The 21,132-nt window shown below is 42.4% G+C and overlaps 1 protein-coding gene across 1 annotated transcript in view; it reads left to right on the top strand.

Moving 5' to 3' along the window:
• Positions 1–549: 549 nt before the first annotated feature.
• FARP1 (FERM, ARH/RhoGEF and pleckstrin domain protein 1) overlaps positions 550–21,132 on the top strand; it is a 121,683-nt gene continuing 101,100 nt past the window's right edge. The window contains exons 1-2 of the mRNA XM_015415097.1: positions 550–582; positions 18,560–18,664. Of these exons, the coding sequence (XP_015270583.1) occupies positions 550–582; positions 18,560–18,664 (138 nt within the window). The remainder of the gene's footprint in view (positions 583–18,559; positions 18,665–21,132) is intronic.

The following is a 21,132-nucleotide window of genomic DNA, read 5'->3' as shown; positions in this document are numbered from 1 at the left end:
GGTTATAAATGAAGTATATAAACAAAAAATTAAAGGCATTTTTTAGGTGTGAGCTGCTCAGAAGGAAGTGGGGAGCATGCAAATTGCTGGGAGTTCAATAGAAAGGTTTGTGGTATCGGAAGAAGTGAGCAGTGACTCACGAAAACTCATACCCCACCACATATTTTGTTAGTCTTTAAGGTGCTACTGGACTCTTGCTCTTTTCTACAGAAAGGTTTGTGGTTGGTGTCATTACTGTGAGACGAAAGGAAGATTTGCTCACAGCCTCCCGCTTCTGGGTTTGGAAGCCGAAGTGACTGCATCCAACTCTCTAGGTTTTTTGGGGGGGAGGCGGTTGAAATTTTTTTTGGCTGATCAGTAGTTTCACTTCAGTGGCTAACATTCTGATCTGCCTTTGTATTCTTAGAGCTGGATCTCATGATGCAGTAGTTTGCATTGCTTTTGTGCTTCAGGGAAGGAGACTCTCACAGATGAAACATTTTATTTTTAAAATCTGTATGCTACAATATTATATTTTGTTCCTTTTTAGGGAAATGGATTGTTGACGCTATGGGCAAAAATGTGTTGTCTATTTTAGGAAAGGTATGTGATTAGACTGTCACACAGTAGGTTTTTATGTTGTTTGCTAGTGAAAACTTTCCAGATATATGTTTATCATAGAAGGAGAGCACTTTAAGGAGTTTAAAACAGTGTTGTAGATTACTTAAACCTGACAAATCAGTTGTGAGAAAGTTCTAGATAAGGTGTTTGACGATGAATGTTACTTTTTTTATCCTGGTATTTGTGTTGCAAAGTATGACAGCCCTGTCCACTTCCCTCCCTTTCTATTTCCCTTTACTGACTGAGCTGCCCTAGTAATGCGTTTTCTTCTTTGCTGAAGAACTCTCACTGTTCCTCCCTGTCACAGTTCCTCCCTGTCACAGTACAATATTTTAGCTGTTGGCTCAGCCCTGAGGGAAGGATTTGGAGCCCCCTTTAACTTAAACAACTTAAATAGCACTCAAGGCATTTTGAAATTCAAAAATAACAAAATATTTTATTTAACATAGAGGGGAAAGGTCAGGGGCTGAAAATTTCTGAGGTAACTTGAATAAATAGTTCTGAGGGGTAAAATCACTACATGCACAGACTTTAAGTCTTATGTTTCAGGCTAATGAGAGTTTCTTAAGCTTTTCACAGTGACTTAAATCTTTATGTTGAGAGGCTTTTGTTACAGTGTTTTCCCCAAACACTTCCATACACTTTCTTTGAGTATCCTTTTGGTTTCTAGGAGGCTGGTACGCTCTTTCCCGTACCCGACCCCTTCCCTTGAAACACCAGTACTCGTCTTGAGTTTTTAACTGACTCTTAAGGTCTCTAAAGGCAGTTTCTAACCACACCAGACCAGGGATCTCTGCATTCTTCAGAGCTATCACCCTTTTTAGACTGGGTAGGGAAAATCCTTCTCTCTCTAGAAGTTATATCCCCTTTCCTTGGCCTGAATGGGAGTCTCCAGTTCCTGCCACACGGGGGGAAAAAGAATGGCCAAAGTGCAGCTTTTTAGAGCCGCACCAAAAGAGACACGCAGCGGCAGGATCAGATAGATCCCCTGAGCCACCGCGCAATTCCTCCCAGGCACGATCAGATGCCGGGGGGAAGCCACTGAAGGGAGAGCGAGGCAGCCAAACTGCGCGTGTGTGCGCAAGCACAGTTCGGCCGGGAGCCTCGATTGCTCCGGAAGACGGGTGTGCCGGCGATCTCACGGCCGGACTTGCTGCGCCATTTCCGGTAAGTCCTGCTCTTTTGCAGGTTCTTTTTTGCAGCGGGTTTTCCGGCTGAAGGGACAGATCAGGGACGGGTGCGCGCCGCTTCCCAGATGTTGCAGTTTGATCGCGCCCGTTTGCTGCGCCCCCAATCCGTCCCTCTTCCGGGCCAAAACCTCCCGTGTGACTGGGGCCATTGTCTAGCTACCCACTGGTCCTTGCCAACTTTCCCTAGTTCTCCTGTCTGTGTTAAACTGCTCTCAGTCAGGGCTGAATTTTAAAACTGTCAGTCCTTGATTCTTCTCAGCTAGGGCTGAAATCAGACTGCATCTCTCCTCAGCATCCAGTTCAGAAGTCTTTCTCTGCTCAGCTGATGCTAACCAATCAGATTCCTTGGAGCAGTCTGTCACTCAAGGCTCTCTGTTTCTGTGAAGAATTAACCTTTCATGGTCCTTCACCTGTTTGTACAACACTTCTAAGCTTTTAAAAGTGCAGTCCATCACACAAAGCATATCAGTTTTTGTTGCTGTTATCAAAATCTGGAACTGATCATAATTGAAATACGTGTCATTTCTTTGTGTTTTTAATGATATAGCCTTTTTGTCAAGTTTAAAGATCTTCAGGCAGTAAAAAAAATGAAAAAATAGATATCTAAAAGGATATTTTCTTGAGAAGTCAAGAAATAAATCCTGAGAAGTCAAGAAAGCAGGCTCCTTGCTGTTTTAGGGGACCTTTTAAAATAGCTACAGAGCAGCTCTTAAGCAGCAAAATAGAACAGTGGAGAAGGTTTAAGACTACCTACCTAATCTCGAAGGGGATGTAAACTCCACTGATCTGAATCTAATTTATTTCCACATATATGTGCTTAAAGTCACAGCATGAGATGCCATATGTTCTTTGCATCTGAGCAGCTGCTTCTTTTATAGCTAAAGTTTAAAAGATGATTAAAGAAATTCCAGTAATAAAGCAGGACAGAATATTCAATTGAATATGAAAGCATGGAGGATGCACACTTGGACATTTGTGGTGAGTATGAATTATTTCAAAACTGAACAGGTGTAAAATGCTTACAGAGTGGATTCTTTTTTCTTTTAATTAGAAATTACTAATGCATACTGTTACCCAAATTAGTATACACTTGTCGGGCCCATAAAATGCAAAGGTGTCCCCTTGCCAGCATGGAAGAAAACACATGTATATGGGGTACTTCAATACTTGGGATCTTAGTCTGTGTATACCAAGGTCCAGGCTCATATCAACACTTGAAAAAACAAGAGGAGAAAGACTGAAACAGAAGGGGTTTTAATTTTATAAACAGAAAAGAAACCAAATTAATTTATGCAGTATTGTAGAGCAAAATTAAAGTGACAGCACAAAAACTTTTCTCTGGTGAACTTTCCTGCTTAAAAGGGGGGGAAAGCCTATGAAAAATGAGACATACGAGACTGGTCCTGAAGGGAACTGTGAGAAGAAGAGGAGAGATTGGATTTATACCCTGCCCTTCACTACCCAAAGGTGTCTCAGAGCGGCTTCCTTCCCCTTCCCACAACAGACACCCTGTGAGGTAGGTGGGGCTGAGAGAGCTCTGACAGAAACTGCTCTTTTTCAAGAACAGCTGTGCCAGAACTATGGCTTGCCCAAGGTCATCCAGCAGCTGCAAGTGGAGGAGTGGGGAACCCCACGCACTTAACCACTACACCAGACCACCAAGCTCTACAACAGGATGGTTGTCCTTGAAAGTGAAGAAGCTGCATCTGGAGGCAAAACTCCAGTGGGCTAGTTTGGTGCGGTGGTTAAGAGTGGCAGACTGTAATCTGGGAGAACCGGGTTTGATAATCCACTCCTCCACATGCAGCTGCTGGTGTCACCTTGGGTCAGACAAAGTTCTCTGAGAGTTGTTCTCTCAGAGCTCTCTCAGCCCCACCTACCTCACAGGGTGTCTGTTCTGGGGAGAGGAAAGGAAGGAGATTGTAAACCAATCTGAGACTCCGTTAAGGTTTGGGTATAAATCCAATCTCTTCTCTCTAGGGAAGGACAGTGCAAGGTCTGTGGAGCATAGTGCAAGGATTGGGGGAGCGGTGGCGCAGGGAGTAAGAACGCCTGCAAAGTAACATCAATGAACAGCCATTACGGCTGTTCGAAAGCCACCGCGGTCGGGGTGAGCTCCCGGCCCCCGGCCCAGCTCCCGTCCACCCAGTGGTTCGAAAGCATCATAAATGCAAGTAGATAAAGTGGGTACCTGCCCTAGGTGGCAGGGGGCACCCCTCCTCCTTGTGAGGTAGAGGGTTCGGCGGCGGCGGTCAGCCAACACAGAACCACGTGCCAAGACAAGACCTGCCGGAGGAAGCTGCTCGGGGAAGATCGACTCCAGAAAGAGCACCAGGGCACCAATATCTGAAGCCGCGGAAGGAAGCTGGATGACAACTAGCCCGGGGTGCTGGTAGGCAGTCACCACCCTGTAGACAATGTGGCCCTAGTTAGGTTAATTGGTTGGTTAGAACCACTATGTAAACCGCCCAGAGATCCTTCGGGGTCAGGGCGGTATATAAGCCGAAGGTATGTATGTATGTATGTATAAATAAATAAATAAATAAATAAATATCACTTTAATTCAGGCTGCTTCTATCAATCCTAGGCCCACACTCAGGTGCCCACATGTACAAATGGGGGAAGAAACCATAACAAAATGCCCATGGGGCTGAGGGTCTCAAGAGCATCGGTATGTAAGAATGTATGAGAAAGCAGGCCATTAAAATAGAGTAGTCTGGTAACTTTTGTGGACTTGCAAATTACAATAGAATCCTTTACATGTTTACTCAGAATTAAATTCCACTATGTTCATTGGGGTATTTGCCCATAATTGTAGGGTCACAGCCTTAGATTTTTCATAAAATATAGCATGTATACATGCAGACTTGGGACTTTCAAACAAGGAATTATCTTCTGAAGGTATATGAAAGTGTAAAGCAGTCTGATGGTTGCTGCAGGTAAATTTATAATATGTTCTTGGACTTGTACCTAAAAAGTAAACCAGCAACCTTTTGTGTTTTTGATTTTGCTAAGAAAGTAGGAAGTGATCTGAGAGAGTTGTATATGTAATTCTCTAAATATAGTTCCCAATAAGTTAGACTAAGTACTCTGTATACTTCAGACTGCATAAATCATTAACTGCTGTAAAATCCTGCGCTATCTTAATACACTGTAGTGGAACTTTAATGATTGCAACTTTGTATAGCACTTTAATGATGTCACTTAGTGCTTTTATATAGTGCCTCAAGTTCAAGCTGTTTTATTTTACAGGCATTAACAATTTCATTTAAAAGGAATTGTGCTGTGCATAAAGTGCATTTCAGATTATTTTACAAGCATTACTGACTGCCCAATCTTTCAGCCCATCATGTCATTGTTTTGCAAGTGTCATTCCAGCCAAGTTGGAACTGTGCCAGTTCAGAGAAGAATACACAGTGGATGATAGGAAAAACAATGGGCTGTGATTTCCTTTCATTCTGAGAGAGTTCTACTTCATTTTCATTCTTTTTCTCCTCTCACACTTTCTATCCTGCTTTTGGTTCAAGGAACATATAGGGAAGCATACGTGTTGCTTCTTCCGTTTTAACCTCACGGACAACCCTGTGGGAAGTTTCATGGCATGCTTTCTGAACATAGTTATAAAAGTCCTGGTTGACAACCGGATTGGCTGTCAGTTCACTCTTACCCTCAGTGCTATGTAGGTTGGAGAGACCCTCCTCCAGTGCGTTTCGGGGAAGAAGAGAAGATGGAGGAGGTATTACTGCAGGTCCTCCTAACACCTCTTTAAGAAGCATCATTGTCTGTGGCGTCTGTTTCCATCTACCTTCCTGATAGCTGAGAGATGCTGGGTGGAAGGGATCAAGAAGCAATAGCCAATGCTTGCATGGTTGCTTGGCAACCACACAAGTGATTCTGCTATTTATCCTCATCCCCTTACATTCAGTATTAACCGGTTTCTCAGTGTAACTGGCATGAATCCAACTAGGAAAGTTATGTTGTTGTTGCAGCTTAATTTGATGTGGGAGAAAGACTGGGTGGGGGGATGCACTGCCTAGGACTAGCTAATGCTTGTGAGGAAGATTCATAGTATGGGTCAGATCAGAGACTCACAGTACTGAACCTTCTGTGGTTTCTCATAATGCTGCTACTTGCGTTGTGATTATAAAATATGAGGGAACTCAACTATGCCGAGAGCCAGTTTGGTGTAGTGGTTAGGAGCACGGACTCTAATCTGGGAGACCCGGGTTCGATTCCCCACTCCTCCACATGCAGCTTCTTGGTGTGACCTTGGGTCAGTTACAAGTTTCAGAGCTCTCTCAGCCCTGCCTACCTCACAGGGTGTCTGTTGGGAGGGGAAGGGAGAGGAGATTGTAAGCCGGAGTGTGCTCAACTTCATGTTCGTTGCATCGATAACACTGTCTAACCATCTCATCCTTTGCCGTCCCCTTCTTCTTTTATCTTCAACCTTTCCCAGCATCAGGGTATTCTCCAGAGAGTGCTCCCTTCTCATTTGGTGGCCAAAGTATTTGAGCTTCAGCTTCAGTATCTGGCCTTCCAGGGAACAGTCAGGGTTGATTTCTTTGACTGATTTGCTAAAACTGCTTAAATCTTGCTAAAAAGCCTTTTCAGCCAATCCCTATCCAAAAGCTAATGACACAGTGAGATGCTCACCGTGATTGCCCCATAATTGTCAGTCTGTCTTCCAGTCAAAGCTTTGTTAAGTCTCTCACTGTGCAATGCTGATCAGATCTACTCAGAATCCTGCTGAGGTCTATCACTTTGTGGTTTACTCCCAGGAAAGTACTCCTAGGATTGCCCTGCTAAAAATTTTAAAGGTGTACTTACATTGGCTCTTGGAAAGCATGTCCAGTTTCTTATCTGATAAGTTTTAGCAACTTTTGGGTATTTTTAATTGAGATTTTAAAATTATTATTATTACCTGCTTTGTTAGAAATGGGAAGCACCAGGAAATACATTGAAATAAAACAAGGAAATGGTAGTGCATGCGATGTAATGGGTGGCAATTTTTGTATAAGAACGGAAGGAAACAGAAGCTGCTCTCTGTCTAGCAATTAAGAACCAAAACACAGGCATCCCTTTTAACTATGTAATTGCTCATTTGGTAGAATGGGAACCTATGAATAATGCAATGCATACTACTGTCACTGGAGGTAGTGAGGCAGAATCCTAAGGCTATGATCCTTTGTAGCAGCGGTGTACACAGACCCGCTGGAGGGGAAAGGATGGGTGGTACAAAGCGACCTAATAGCACAGAGTGCTACGTAAGATGCAGCAGCCGTTGTAAAGCTGTGGAGCCTGGAGGAATATCAGAAATGCATGGATAGAGAAAACAAAAACACTAGACAGTTGGTAAGCTCCAGGAACACAAGGAGTGTGGCTGGAGTGCTTCACCATATCAAGCACTTCCCCCTACCAGTACAAACTTCTCACTTTCTGAAAAGCTGGAATGCGGCAGCTTCTAGGAGTCTGCTTTTGCCACTTAGGGTCTCTTCCCCCCCCCCAAATTTGTGCAGGGAAAACTAAACACCAGGGTTTTTTCTTGAAGACTGAGCTTTGCATTCGTTATCCCAAGCAGACTTCCCGTTGGGTGTAATTTCCGTTGTGCTGACAGTACTTCCCCCTACCAGTACAAACTTCTCACTTTCTGAAAAGCTGGAATGCGGCAGCTTCTAGGAGTCTGCTTTTGCCACTTAGGGTCTCTTCCCCCAAAAACAAAAAATTTGTGCAGGGAAAACTAAACACCAGGTTTTTTCGTTATCCCAAGCAGACTTCTCATTGGGTGTAATTTCCGTTGTGCTGACAGTTTGGCAGGCTGCCAAGAAAGATCCTATGGAGTGCCAGACAACTGTTTTGGAATTACGAGCTACATGCCAAATCAAAGCCCCCCAAGTATAACTGTAAACAGATTTTGCCCCACCACACTTGATGATTTGCCCACCTGTGACTGTGGGGTTGATTCATGTGTTGGCCAAACACCGTGGGAGCCACATAATCATCGTTGGTTGTATCTTCTTGCTGAGAAGGAGTCATGTGAATCAAATGGCTAACCTGGTTCCCTCCTACACCAGTATAAAAGATAATCTTCGAGTTTTCACAGTTCATATGATTCCATTACCAGAGCAGTGTGGGATTCAGCCATGTCAAAACAACCGCCATGCTGCCCAAGTAATGTCTTGATGGGAATTTAATGCTTTGTTTTTTGGGTTATTTATATATTGTATACACGATGGCACAGTATAATGTAGCTTTGTTCATGCAGTTACCGAAAGGATACTGAGATTAAAGTGTAATTAAAATAGGAGTACAGAAATGGTCACTCATCCTGTAAACTGTCTGGGTCACTTGCTTTTGATGAAAGAGAAGACTACTATTAGTAACATCGGTGTACATATAAAGTTGAATCTACTTTTGTGGTAATAAAATGCTTGTTTCATGCTTCAGTTTTAAGCAGTAACCTTACATCTTCCTTTGAGGGCTGCAAAAGAAACCTTACTAATGTTTTGGGTGGATAATATAAATAGCTTCTACTACAGGACATTGTTCTGAGAAGTATAGCAGCAACTTTGGATAACGTTACTGGCTGTATCGGTTGTCAGGAGCACTTTATATGCAAAATACTAAAAGTTCTCAGTAATCCAAAGATGGAAAATGGCTGATTGATCTTGCCCAGCCCCGTACCCAGAAAATTTTTGTTAGGGGGCCCCAAGGGGGCGGTTTACTACAGTGGAGCTGACTATATCAAATGGTTGTTGTTGTTAGGGAAATATAGAGGAGGAGAGACATGGCTAGGTAAGCGTTGGCCAGTAAACAGGGAGGGGGAGCAACACCTGGGGCAGTTCGGAAATAATAAAGAAAGGTCAGGATTTGTGTCTGGGAGTTGTATTCTCTCTGAAGCTCAGCGCTTTGCCCCCACCTTTGCAGGCAATCCGAGAGGAGATAAAAGACAGGAACTTGGTCTTGCACCTCCCAAAGCAGCTCAGGCATTACAATCACACCAGCAGCAAGCTGAGTGCGAGTGCCGGCTGAGATGTGCTTCCCCTCCCCTGGCAAGCCAGGCGGGCACTTCACAGAGAGGGGGAAGGGGGGAGCCATGGCTGTTTGGGGAGGGTGCCAGGTACTCATAGGCGCCCCCGTGTGTATGGGCCTGACCTTGCCATCTTGTTGAGCCATAGAAGATTGGTGTGGTCTTGAATTTATTGTACAGTCCTCTTTAATAACTTGAAAAAGACAAGTCATGCCATTGTACAAAATCATGCTCACAGATTTGTCCTGCCTGGAAGCCAAGGCCCTGGTTAGTATGTGGATGGGAGACCACCAAGGAAATCCAGGATTGCTCTGAAGTCTCTTGCCTTGAAAACCCTATGGAGTCACCATAATTCAGCTGCAACTTGATGGCACTTTCCACTTCCACGGACCATATTTACACCTTACCACTTCCACATACCGTACTGAGATGCCCAGATTTTATTTGCCTATCTATATTTTAAAAATACTTACTAGGTTTCAAATTATGGAGGATTCTTTATTGCCATGAGGGCTCTGAGGAGTAGGTAAAAGAGTTGATATTTAGTGTATAAGCTCCGTAGGCAGGATCCAAATTGGGTACTCCATGCAATGACAAAAGCTTTTAAGTAGCTCCCTGAACAGCCCCTACCAGAGACTGGCGCCATCCACAATGGCAGTCCATAAGAGATTAGGGTTTCCACCAGCTGTCCTCAACTAGGGACAGGGCCTTTTTGGTCCTGGCCCTAACCTGGTAGAACTCTCTGCCAAATACCATCAGGGCCCTGCGGGACCTTTTGCAGTTCCACAGGGCTTCTAAGGTAGAGGTGTTCCGCCAGGCTTTTGGTTGAGGACAGCAACCGTTTCCATCCTAGCTGGCACCTTTTTCTGCTCCTGCTGCTTTTTATACCTGCCTTGCCCTCCTCTCCTCTGTCTGCAAAGTAGCCAGCAGTCTGAAATTGGATAAATTAGTACATGCCATCTGATCTGTTTGAAATGTGTTATTACTGTTTTAAGTGTTTTATCTTGGTATGTTTTTATAAATGCTGTACATTGGCCAGAGCCCTGCACTAGCAGGGATTAGGCGATTAACAAATTTAATAAATAAATAAATAAAAGGAAATCTGTTGCCTCTCATGCATAGGAGAAGCATTTGCCTGTTGCACATGGATTGGTTTTGATTCGGTTGAATGGTTTTGTTGCCTAACGTAACCCATTTGTGTCCTGGGAAACTGGGCCTTCTGACCTCTCTTCTTAGTAACTCTGCCTATCCATCCTTCTGCTGTTTGTAGCTTTGGGTATAAATCTCTCTGCCAACTGAATGTTAGTACTTCATACACTTAACAAACCAGGACTCAGGCTCATAAAAGCTTCTGCCACAACAAATATGTTAGTCCTTAAAGTTCCACAAGACTCATTACTGTATTAGTGTTTCAGAGGCCATAGGATTTTGCTATCAGATCCGGTACATCATGTGAGAATCCCCCCCTCCATCTATTTGGCAGTATGTTAGCCAGGGCTCAGCAATAGCGAGGACTCCTCAGGAGATGAGAACGCCTCAGGAGAAGAGGAGTCCTATGTAGCCAACCTTGAGTTAACAGAAGCTGACCAGCAGGAAAATGAGCTGCTGGATTCACAGTCAACAGCTGGTGCAGAGCCAGGACACCCTCCAGCCCTGTTCCTCCAGCCCTGATTCAGCAGGTGAACCTCAGTGGGCTATTCCCAACCCGCCAGTATCACCTACGCCCTTAGAGTGCTGCAGAAGGAGGCTGAGAACAGAGCTACAGACAAAATGGCAAAGTGCGTGTCTCCTGGCCCGACACCAGCTGCTTGCTGTTAACGAAGATGAGTTGTTGCAGGATTGCTTCTGAGCAACAGGTTGCAAGCATGACCCTTAGGCGTGGGACTATAAAACCAGCCAAGAGAGGCTGTTGGGCAATGTTCCCTCTAAGCTGTGGAGTCTTGTGAGCAAAAATTCTACTTTGTGAGCTACTGGCAGTAAAGTTGTGAGTGAGTGATTTGGCCACTGCATAAATCAGTTTACTCTGGAGCCATCCTTCCTGAGCTAAGACAAAAAATGTGTGAGCCACAGGCTAAAAAACTGTGAGCTAGCTCACACTAACTCAGCTTAGAGGGAACACTGCTGTTGGGTATGATAGCCAGTTATGGGACAAATATGTTTCAGTTAGCATGTTTGTTGAATAAGTGGTATTGGACTTTTTGTTAGTTGGCTGAGGTCCCTTTCACCTTACCATTCTAAAACAGATGTTATCCATTGTTGGCCCGATTCCAAGTAAAGCGATACAGGGGCAGGGGTTTCATACAGCTAATTTAATTTAGTTAATGAGCTGTCTCTGAAGTGCTCTGGCCATTTCAATCCGTGCTGTTCCCCCCACCCCACCCCTTTTCACCACACAGTCTTTCTTGTGGTTTTTTTAGTGTTCGAAGTTGAGCGTTATAGTGCTAGAACAAAACAGCAGCAAGGCATCTCAGTGCTCTAGCTACCGTACTGAAATGCTATTTTTGTCTAGCGCTGTAGCAATTAGAATGAAGGGGAAAAGCAAGAAAGACAATGCAGCGAGAAGGGGCGGGGGAAGCGGCACTATTGGAAGTGCTGCAGATATTTTAAACAGCAGACTACAGCAATTCAGAAGCGCAAAGTAGAGGTGAAAACAGAAGAAAGCAGTTTACCTCAAAAACGGCTCAACCCTGCTTTGCCAACTGGAGGGAAGCAGTTTTATATGAAAAGGTAAATAAAATTAGTTAGCAGCCAGTTGCTAAAATGGGTGTGTCTGAGATGGCACAAAAAAATTGTTAACAACCGGCTACTAAAATGGATTACAAAGCCTGTTTGAAAGGGGCCTGAGTCTCTGTAAGAGATCACTTTTGAAGTACAATTCAAGCATATGAAACTTGGAAGTGTGGGAAAAGGTCAGAGGTAATTTGATTAATTTCACAGTATAATGTTCTGCTCAAATCAAGCTCTTAAATTCATGTGGATGAAAAGAATGTTGAGAAAGAGCAGACTTCATCTTAAAAACCATTTTGAAGATAATTTCTAGCAAAAGCAGTTATTTTAATCATATAGCAGTGTAATTTTAATGCATAGGGAGACTTGTAAAGAAACACTTTTTTAGTTTCAGTTTATACAGTTTTCTTTCTTGAAAGGCTTTTCTCAGGCAGGCATTCAGAAATGTGTACTTATCAGCTGAATCTTATTGTTTTGGTAGGTGCATTTGTTGCACAAAGCCCTTTCCAATATCACTTTGCATAGATTAGTTACACCTTAGCTATTTAGAGATCCTGTATATGCTTTTGCTTTGGACATTGAAACATATATGAGGACCCTGGGGTTTTTGAGTTCTAAAAAGAAAAGAGCTAGGCTTTTACAAACTTGTTCATATATACCATCTCTATAGTGACTAGTGCAGCCCTTGACAAATTTTCTTCAGCTTTGGGAGCCACCATAAAAGTTTAGGAGCCGGACTTATTTCTCAGCCTTCAGGGTTTTATATTTTAATCACCATACTTTTTCATTATTACTACCACAAAACCTAATCCTTTTCACAGTTTCATGCTGGGTTTTTTTTTAAGCTATAACAAAAACATTGCAATATATAAATAAATACAGAGTAACCCTAGTTGACAAAATAACAAAACGCTAACCTCTGTCTTTTACCTAAATAAACTTTTATTGAGAATCACCAAGCGGCACTGCAACAAATGATTGATGAGATTATTAGGCACTGCAATGAAATTTCTAGGCGCCATGGCACCTGGGAGATATTACTACTTCTTTCACTGAGGGTGTTTATAGGTCTTCTCTCCTTTTCGCAGCATTCCGATTTAAGGGATGTCATTGCTGTTTATTTCTCCACCATTGTACCAGTCTAAGCATCAGTATGCGTTGTCAGAGTCTTGGGGTCTTGATTTTATGAAGATAGTAGCATGTATCACTGGTGCAAGCAGATGGCGTTGCCATTGGTGCATAGAGGGGCAGGAGGGGGCACCATGCACACCAATCTTCAGCACATGCCCACATCTGAAGCATGCCCTTCTTTTGAGATTGAAATCCAGTTGTTTCCATTGAAAATCTAATTAGCACATATTTCAGTAATGTGTCTGAAGAGAACAAAGAAAGAAAGCCAGGCAGGGAAAGATGTGGTCTAAGACCCAAACATGTAGATATTATATATGAGCATTTTGTCAAGTTATAAACCTATATGTAAAATAAAGCCATAGCAATAAAACTGGAAAGTTTCTCTCTTCCTTCACGGAAGGTTCATCTGGTTGGGGTGGAGGTGGGATCGCCCATATCTCATTACATAGTATTTGCGGTGCAGCTAAACTAATCTGAATGGCTGTATTATGTTCCCCTGCAGAAGTTGTGGACTATGAAATTCAATCTGAAGTATTTTTAATAAGTATTCTGAACCTAGGTTCTGCCTCTGTGAAGAAACAAGGGACACTGTGTGCTTCTGAATACCTTGGAGGCCAGGGGGATAGACTTCATTCAGTACTTGCAAAAAAATTTCAGAGAGGAAAAAATAACGTCAAGCCTTTTTTTGTATATGAAGCATTATGAAATTAGCTGTTTAGGAAAATAATCTGATTCAGAAATTATTCTGTATGCAATTACACAGGTGGCCTCCTAGTGTTTAACAAATCCCAGTTCTGTTAAGATGCACAAATTTCACCTGACATATTATGACCTTAGGCCTCATCAGTGCGTACTGGAAGACCTCAAACTGCATGTTACCCTACCTGAGAGGTATGGTCACCGTGTTGTGTGAACAGGGGCAATGCATGTACTTTGCATGCGTGTACATCTTTGGTATGAGCAAACAGACGATTGGATTTTTCAGGGATCTCACGTGCACATAGTGTCATGGGTACTTTACGCTCCAGATAAGTTAATTTCCAAATTCCTCTGATTCCAGAACACACAATCATTAGCCTTAGTATCACCTGAAATGTAGGCATCTAAGGGCTTTGCCATGTGACAGACTGCTTATCTGCAGGTGATATCAGGTGATTTTTCAGCACCATGTCCATTTCTGCTTGGAATGTGTGTTCTTTAATCTTAGGAAATGGATGAGGTGTTCCACAATGTCATTCCAGTAAATTGTTAAAGAGGAAGGCCTAGTTCAAACCAATGACTGCTGTCTATTGCTGTATTTCTTCTTCTTTCTCTTGTCTGTTGTGGGGAGGGGAAGGGAAAGGAGATTGTAAGCCACTCTGAGGCTCCTTCGGGTAGTGAAGGGCAGGGTATAAATCCAATCTCCTCTTCTTCTCTTCTTATTGTCTAATTCATTATTATTTATCTTATCGTCTAATTCATTTTAAGTAGATTAAAGATATTATTTATTTTTTGTTACATCACTGGATATTTTTCCTTTTTTTAAAGTCTTATATAAACAAATAGGATCCACAGACCTTAGCTTATTCTAACTTTCTTCCAAGTTTGATTGACCTCACGGGAAGATAGGCCGTTTTAAGTGTAAATTTCCACAATAGTTTGAGTGGCAGCTTGTATTTGGCAGAGTTCATCCTACTACCCATTCTTACAGCGTACAATGGCATGATAGAATCAACAGATGAACAGGATGAGCATCTCTGTATTCACATGCAGACATGCACACAGGTTACTTTATAGTCCAGTTGTAAATTGTTGCATTTAAAGAGGTCACCGAGTAGTTGCTTGTTTGTATGAGTGGGGTGTTAACTTCTCAGTGTGGTGAGTTAGAATGCTGTCAGGGTTTATTATTTTAAAGTCGCTGTAACACAAGATGGTTCTTTTCAAAACATCATATCCATGAACATAAAGATTGCCAGGTGGGAGAGCAGTAATATGCGCGCTGCCTCTGCCCCTACTTCCATGAAGTCAGAACAAAATCTTTGAAGAACCTCTCCACCGGATTCGGAATGCTAACAATTCAGAGTTCTGTGACCTTTTAAAGGTCAGCCACTTCGATGGTTACTAGCCATAATGGGGAAAGTGGAACTTTCCTGTTCAGAGGCAATGAAGAGAGCGCTAGGTGCCTGAAATAAACATGGATGCTCATTAGCATCGGTGCCGTTTGTGATCTCCCAGAGGCACCTTTCTTGCCACTCTTGGAAACGGAATGCCAACAGAACTGGATTATTGGTCATCTAGCAAAGCAATTCCTGCATTTCTAATGTTCAGAACAGGCAAAAATACAGCTGAGCCTTTTCTCTATGATGGCTTCCCGCGTTATGAATGGCTTTCCTAAGTAAGTCAAGAATGCATCCCATCAGGGTTGCCAGATCTTACCTCCTAGCCGGTGGGGGGGCAGGGTGACTTCGCCGTGCACAACGCCCCCAATGTGATGATGTCACATGGAAGTGATGTCACCAGCTGGCCAGTGGTGGGCAGGAGCCTGCAAATTTGGGGGATCCCCCACTCCCACCTGGGGGCTGGCAATGCTAGCATCCACTTTGTTTAAAAAAATTTAAGAAGGCCTTTTTTGTTGGAGGCTGAATTTTTCATGAAGAGTTCTTTGCATTGTACTATTTAGTTTTTGCTTTTCTATTTCACAACTGTCCCATTTTAATGGTTTACAAGGGTTTTGTATCATTGTAAGCCTTCTTAAGTCCATCGCTGGAGAAAGATGTCTTACCATTATCTTTCATTTGTTAAACTTTGATGTTGTTCTTCCATGCTAACCAAATAATACTTTCCCCCCTCCCTTTCAAATAACTTGTTGTCCATCTTAAGTGTGAGTGATAAGTGTGTATTTAAAATGGGTTTAGGAAAACAGTAATTCCAACATCTGTTGTTACTTGAAATTGGCTTTTATCTCAATTTAGAGGTGATGTCATGAGTTTTTTAAATGTTTGTTAGAAAAGTGGGTTTTGGGGACTTTAGGGGACAAAATAGAGAAGAACCTTACTTGCATGATCTTGAGCTGAGATCAGTTTAGTGGATGAAAAACAGCTGAAATATTAAGTCTTTGGCTGCGTGTTGGTAGATGAGTCTTGCTGAGTTGATGAAGTGTCTGTGTTTAAACTAGACAAAAATCAATTTGCTAAAAGAGACAGCAGATAAAACCTTCTAAGACATGGGTTCTGTAAACATGACTGAATGTTTTTCCCCAGCTACTTCCTTATTAAAAGGTCACGTTAAAGTATGAGGTACACAATTGCAGCTCTGATTAAAGCAGAAGATCATCTGTTTATTGATTGGGGATTTCACTTAGGGTCAGACAAATGTTAAAGCTATTACAGACCCCAAAGCTTCCCCCATTGAAAGAAGAATAAATATCCTTGTTCCAGCTGTAGCTGGGAAACTGGGTGTAATGGAAATGACTAGCAGAAGCAAAGCATGTTGAATTGCCAACAACTGATTGGAAGATCTTTTAAAGCCAGATAGATTTACCCACATTATTTGCAATTAATTTGGCAAAAGCATCTCAACTTTCCTGTCAAATGTAATGTGTGTTTTTAAAAAAACAAAATACACAGTTTAAAGGCCAGTTCAAAATACATTAAATCTCATACCCCTTGAAATAGTCCCGCTTATTAACCCCATTGAAAGAAGAATAAATATCCTTGTTCCAGCTGTAGCTGGGAAACTGGGTGTAATGGAAATGACTAGCAGAAGCAAAGCATGTTGAATTGCCAACAACTGATTGGAAGATCTTTTAAAGCCAGATAGATTTACCCACATTATTTGCAATTAATTTGGCAAAAGCATCTCAACTTTCCTGTCAAATGTAATGTGTGTTTTTTAAAAAATGAAATACAGAGTTTAAAGGCCAGTTCAAAATACATTAAATCTCATACTCACCCTTTGAAATAGTCCCGCTTATTAAATGTAATAGAAGAACTGGATTTCCTTTTAAAAGTTTGGGCGGGGGAGGGAGATAATTTATTGCTATAGTGCTCTTCGCTTTATGGACTATTTTCACTCTTATTGGTGAAATGTCTTCCAAATGATGAGAATATTTATGAAAATCTGGCTGAAGGAATTCAGGTTTCCTAGCAGAATGGCCACTTAGATGTTTAAATACATCTTTAAAAATCTTTATAAACAGATTCTAACTTAGATGTTTGAATACATCTTTAAAAATCTTTATAAACAGAGTTAGAATATCTTTGGGATTCTTCAGTGACAGTATTGCATGTGTGATCACACACTCAAAACAAGTCTATTTACATACAAATATGCATAACCTGAAAATTAGGAACTTTTCCTTGCCACATTTTTCATGATAACGAGAGTGGTGGAGTGTTGTTGTTCAGTCGCACAGTCGAGTCTGACTCTTCGCAACCCCATGGACCAGATCACACCAGGCCTTCCGGTCTTCCACCATCCTCTGAAGTTTGCTCAACTTCATGCTCGTTGCATCTATGACACTGTCTAACCATCTCATCCTTTGCCGTCCCCGTCTTCTTTGACCTTCAATCTTTCCCAGCATCAGGGTCTTCTCCAGTGAGTGCTCCCTTCTCATTTGGTGTAGAAAGTTCTAAAAATAACCACTAAACTCTGTACCAAAGTAATGCAAATTCTGTGTCCTGCTTTGGTCAGATGCTCATCCCTTCTTCCATATGAATTTCTGCCATTGTCACTAAGTTTTGCATAATTTATTCTGTTTCTGCTGTTTATGAGGCAGGGTAGCACAGTGCAAAAGCATTACTCCCTGGTCAAAGGAAGCATAGCTTAAGGTTTCTTGGACTCTTTTCAGTGTTCTGCACTTGCTCCCAAGCATAATGGGGTAGAAACTTACCTCTCTTCATTCTCTATTAGAGGAAAAGTTAAGTTTGTTCATTGTCTGTCATCAACATTATTTCCCCATAATATATGTATAAAGGAACCCTAAATTGGAGTCTGATGCTGCCAGAAATGATTATAACACACCTTGTAGAGAAAAGTCCCAATATTTTTCAATAGAACTGTGATATACTGGATTTCTAAGTATTGGCTTAGAAAACTAAGACTTTGTTCCTTGATTAGAATACATGTTGCTAAATGAATGCAGGGCCCAAAATGGTTTGACGTAGTTAAGCTGCTATTTAACATGATGCCTTAAATGGGCAGTGTGGGTTTTTTGGAGTTGGCATGAAGACAGTGTAGTGAACATGGGTCTTTTCTTTTGCCACTTGGGTACTTTGAATAGTCTTCTGCGATAGATGAGGAAATGTTGCCACCTTGGTGGCCCTGACTGAGTAGAAAGGTTGGGTATAGATGTTGTTAATAAACTGTAAATGAATATTAAATCTTCATAAAGCTATGTAAGGCAGACTTATATAGAAGTGTGGGAGGGGGGCTTGGTTTTAGCGTACCAGGTGATTTTGTGGATTTATGGCTACTTTTACTGCACTTTTTTGGGGACTTTTTCCTTGGTACTTTGTTGAACATTAAATATGATTGTTTTTACAGTTTCTTATGTAAGCCAGTTTGAGTCTGGATTCTGAAGGAAAGCAGGGTAAAACATGTTTTCAAGAATGCCTTCCATATAAGTTCTTATCATCTTGACTGTGCTAGCTTTCTTGAAAGAATAAATGAGAAGAATCAAACCCACAGTTGACTCTGTACTCCCACACTTTAACATCCAAACGGAACACGAGCACTTGTTTCCCTTAACAAGAAAACATAATTGTGTATTTGTTGCTGTTTGTGTTGATTTGTGTGGGAAGAGACCACCAGATAGCTTTTGTTGTCATGTATTTTTTAAATGGTCTTGATTTTTAGGTATGTGTAGCCTAAACAGGGTATAACCTTTGGTTGTTTTTAATTACAGCATAGAGCTCCGGGGAAGGTTTTGCTAGAAGCAGTCTGCAATCACCTGAACCTTGTCGAAGGTGACTATTTTGGCCTTGAATTTCTGGATCATAAAAAGATTACGGTATGTGAAGCCATCTCTCATGAAACTCATTTTCATTGCACGTTTTCTCGGCGCCACAGTTCCTTCCTCCTCCTCTTTTGAAAAGACAATTTTTCTTGCTAACAATTGGTTTTAAAGTGGTTCCCACCTCCCCCCTTTTGCTCGAAGCAGTCTGCAATCACCTGAACCTTGTCGAAGGTGACTATTTTGGCCTTGAATTTCTGGATCATAAAAAGATTACGGTATGTGAAGCCATCTCATGAAACTCATTTTCATTGCACGTTTTCTCAGTGCCACAGTTCCTTCCTCCTCCTCCTCCTCCTCTTTTGAAAAGACAATTTTTCTTGCTAATAATTGGTTTTAAAGTGGTTCCCACCTCCCCCTCCCCATCTGTTCAGAGGTTGGACTCTGCAATCACATTCATAGTTTTGGTGTGTTTCAAATGATATGGGAGCATGCAACTTGTATGTAATGTTATATTGCTGCTTGAATTTTTGTTTCTTCACCTATCATCTCAACCAAAATATAATACATTGCATGGCTTTTTTTGTGGTGGTACTTACCAGTACTGAGTACCATAGGGTTGCCAAGTCTGATTTTCGCCGCAGCGATGCGACCATGCTGGGGGCGGGGCCACGACCATCCGAGGAAAAGCCATAGAGTGGTGACGGGTGACGTGCACGTCAGGGTGGGGTTCTCCCCAGGGCCCGATCCGCCGGCAGCGAGGGACAGGCCTCTGGGGCGGGGGTTTCCCCGCCCCCCGGGGGCACTTCGCAAGCCTAGATTGGGGGGGGGGGTTGTCTCTCCCAAATCATGAGGGGGGAATTGGTAGAAATCGGTGCAGCTTTGTACGAGTACCAGCACCCTTTTTTTTAAACCAAAAAAACTAATGTCTGTACGTATTTATTTATTTAGGAAATTTATATTCTGCCTCTCCAGAGTATAAGCTCGGTCTATAGGAAGGCAATAAAGGTTCCTTTCACTATGCATACTATTTTCCTTCCTATATCATCTAGGTATTCATTGTATTTTATACAAATATCAGACATTCTCTTCCCTTTATTGCTTGATTTTTCCCTGATCTCTTTGGGCACGAAGACTCTTGCCTTGGTCCACAGATGGTATATTACAAATTGAGTAGACACCAGTCAGTAAATGACCTTGATTTTGTCAAATGTTCAGTTTATAAACTAGCATAACACAGCTGGGAGAAAACAGGAATATTGTAGGTTGGAATCAACTTCCCCTGTTACCATGGTGGTCTAGTCAAAGTAATAGGGGTAATATTTCCTTCTTCTTCTTTTTTTGAGCCCATGTGATGTAGAAGTTAACAGTACTGGGCTAGGATCTGAGACTCAGGTTCAAATCTCCACTCTGTCATAGGAGCTTGTTGGGTGGCTGTTAAGTCCGTGCTTAACAAAATAGCCAGAGAGTGATTTCAGCAAAACTCAGGTTTATTTCAGCTCGACGATCAACTTCTCTGACACGGTACAACTTCTCTGATAGCCCGAACCAGCTTTCATTGTAGCGGTTCGGTATTTAAACATTCCGGGCTAATGTAGCCACACCTACTATACATTTATCAACCTATTAGGTTGATCGCATAACAGACCAATCATAAGCGTTTCCACTTACAGACATTCAAATGTGATTGGACACAATGCTTTCGGTGCGAATCCTTGCCGACGTCTGAAGCTTAGCATAGCTTCTCTATGGGATGATTCCACGTTCATCCTCATGCATTCAGGGCAGCATCTGAATACATTACAGTGGCCTTGGGCCTAGGCTTGCTAACCCCCAGGTGGCACCTGGATATCTCCCATTATTACAACTGATCTCCAGATCAATTCCCCTGGGGAAAATGGCCGCTTTGGAGGGCGGACTCTAGCGTTATACCCTGCTGAGGTCCCTCCGTTCCCTAAACCCTGCCCTCTCCAGCTCCACCCCCAAAATATCCAGGTATTTCTCAACCCAGAGCTGTCAGCCCTACCTGGGCCAGTCACATACTTGCAACCTAACCTATCTCACAGGCATTAGAAAAGAGCAAGAGTCCAGTCGCACCTTAAAGAGTAACAAAATTTATGGCAGGTTTATGGCAGGGCATGAGCTTTTGTGAGTCGCTGCTCATTTCTTGAGATACTCATGAAAGCTCACACCCTGCCACAAATTTTGTTACTCTCTAAGGTGCGACTGGTCTCTTGCTCTTTTCTACTGCTGCAGACAGACTGACATGGCTACCCATCTGGATCTATCCTATCACAGGGTTGTTGTGATGATAACATGGAGGAGAGGAGAGCAATGTAAGCTCCTTTGTGCCCCCATTGGGGAGAGAGGCCAGGATATAAATGAAGTCAGGGCTCTTTTTGTAGAAAAAGCCCAGCAGGAACTCATTAGCATAATAGGCCACACCCAACAACAGGAACTCATTAGCATATTGGGCCACACCCCTGACAGCACGGCTCATTAGCACATTAGGCCACACCCCCATG

Source organism: Gekko japonicus, unplaced genomic scaffold, assembly GCF_001447785.1.
Source record: "Gekko japonicus isolate JY-2015 unplaced genomic scaffold, Gekko_japonicus_V1.1 scaffold52, whole genome shotgun sequence".
Taxonomy (NCBI): Eukaryota; Metazoa; Chordata; class Lepidosauria; order Squamata; family Gekkonidae; genus Gekko; species Gekko japonicus.
Note: the sequence above shows the minus strand (reverse complement) of the source record. Positions and strands in the feature narration are given on the sequence as shown.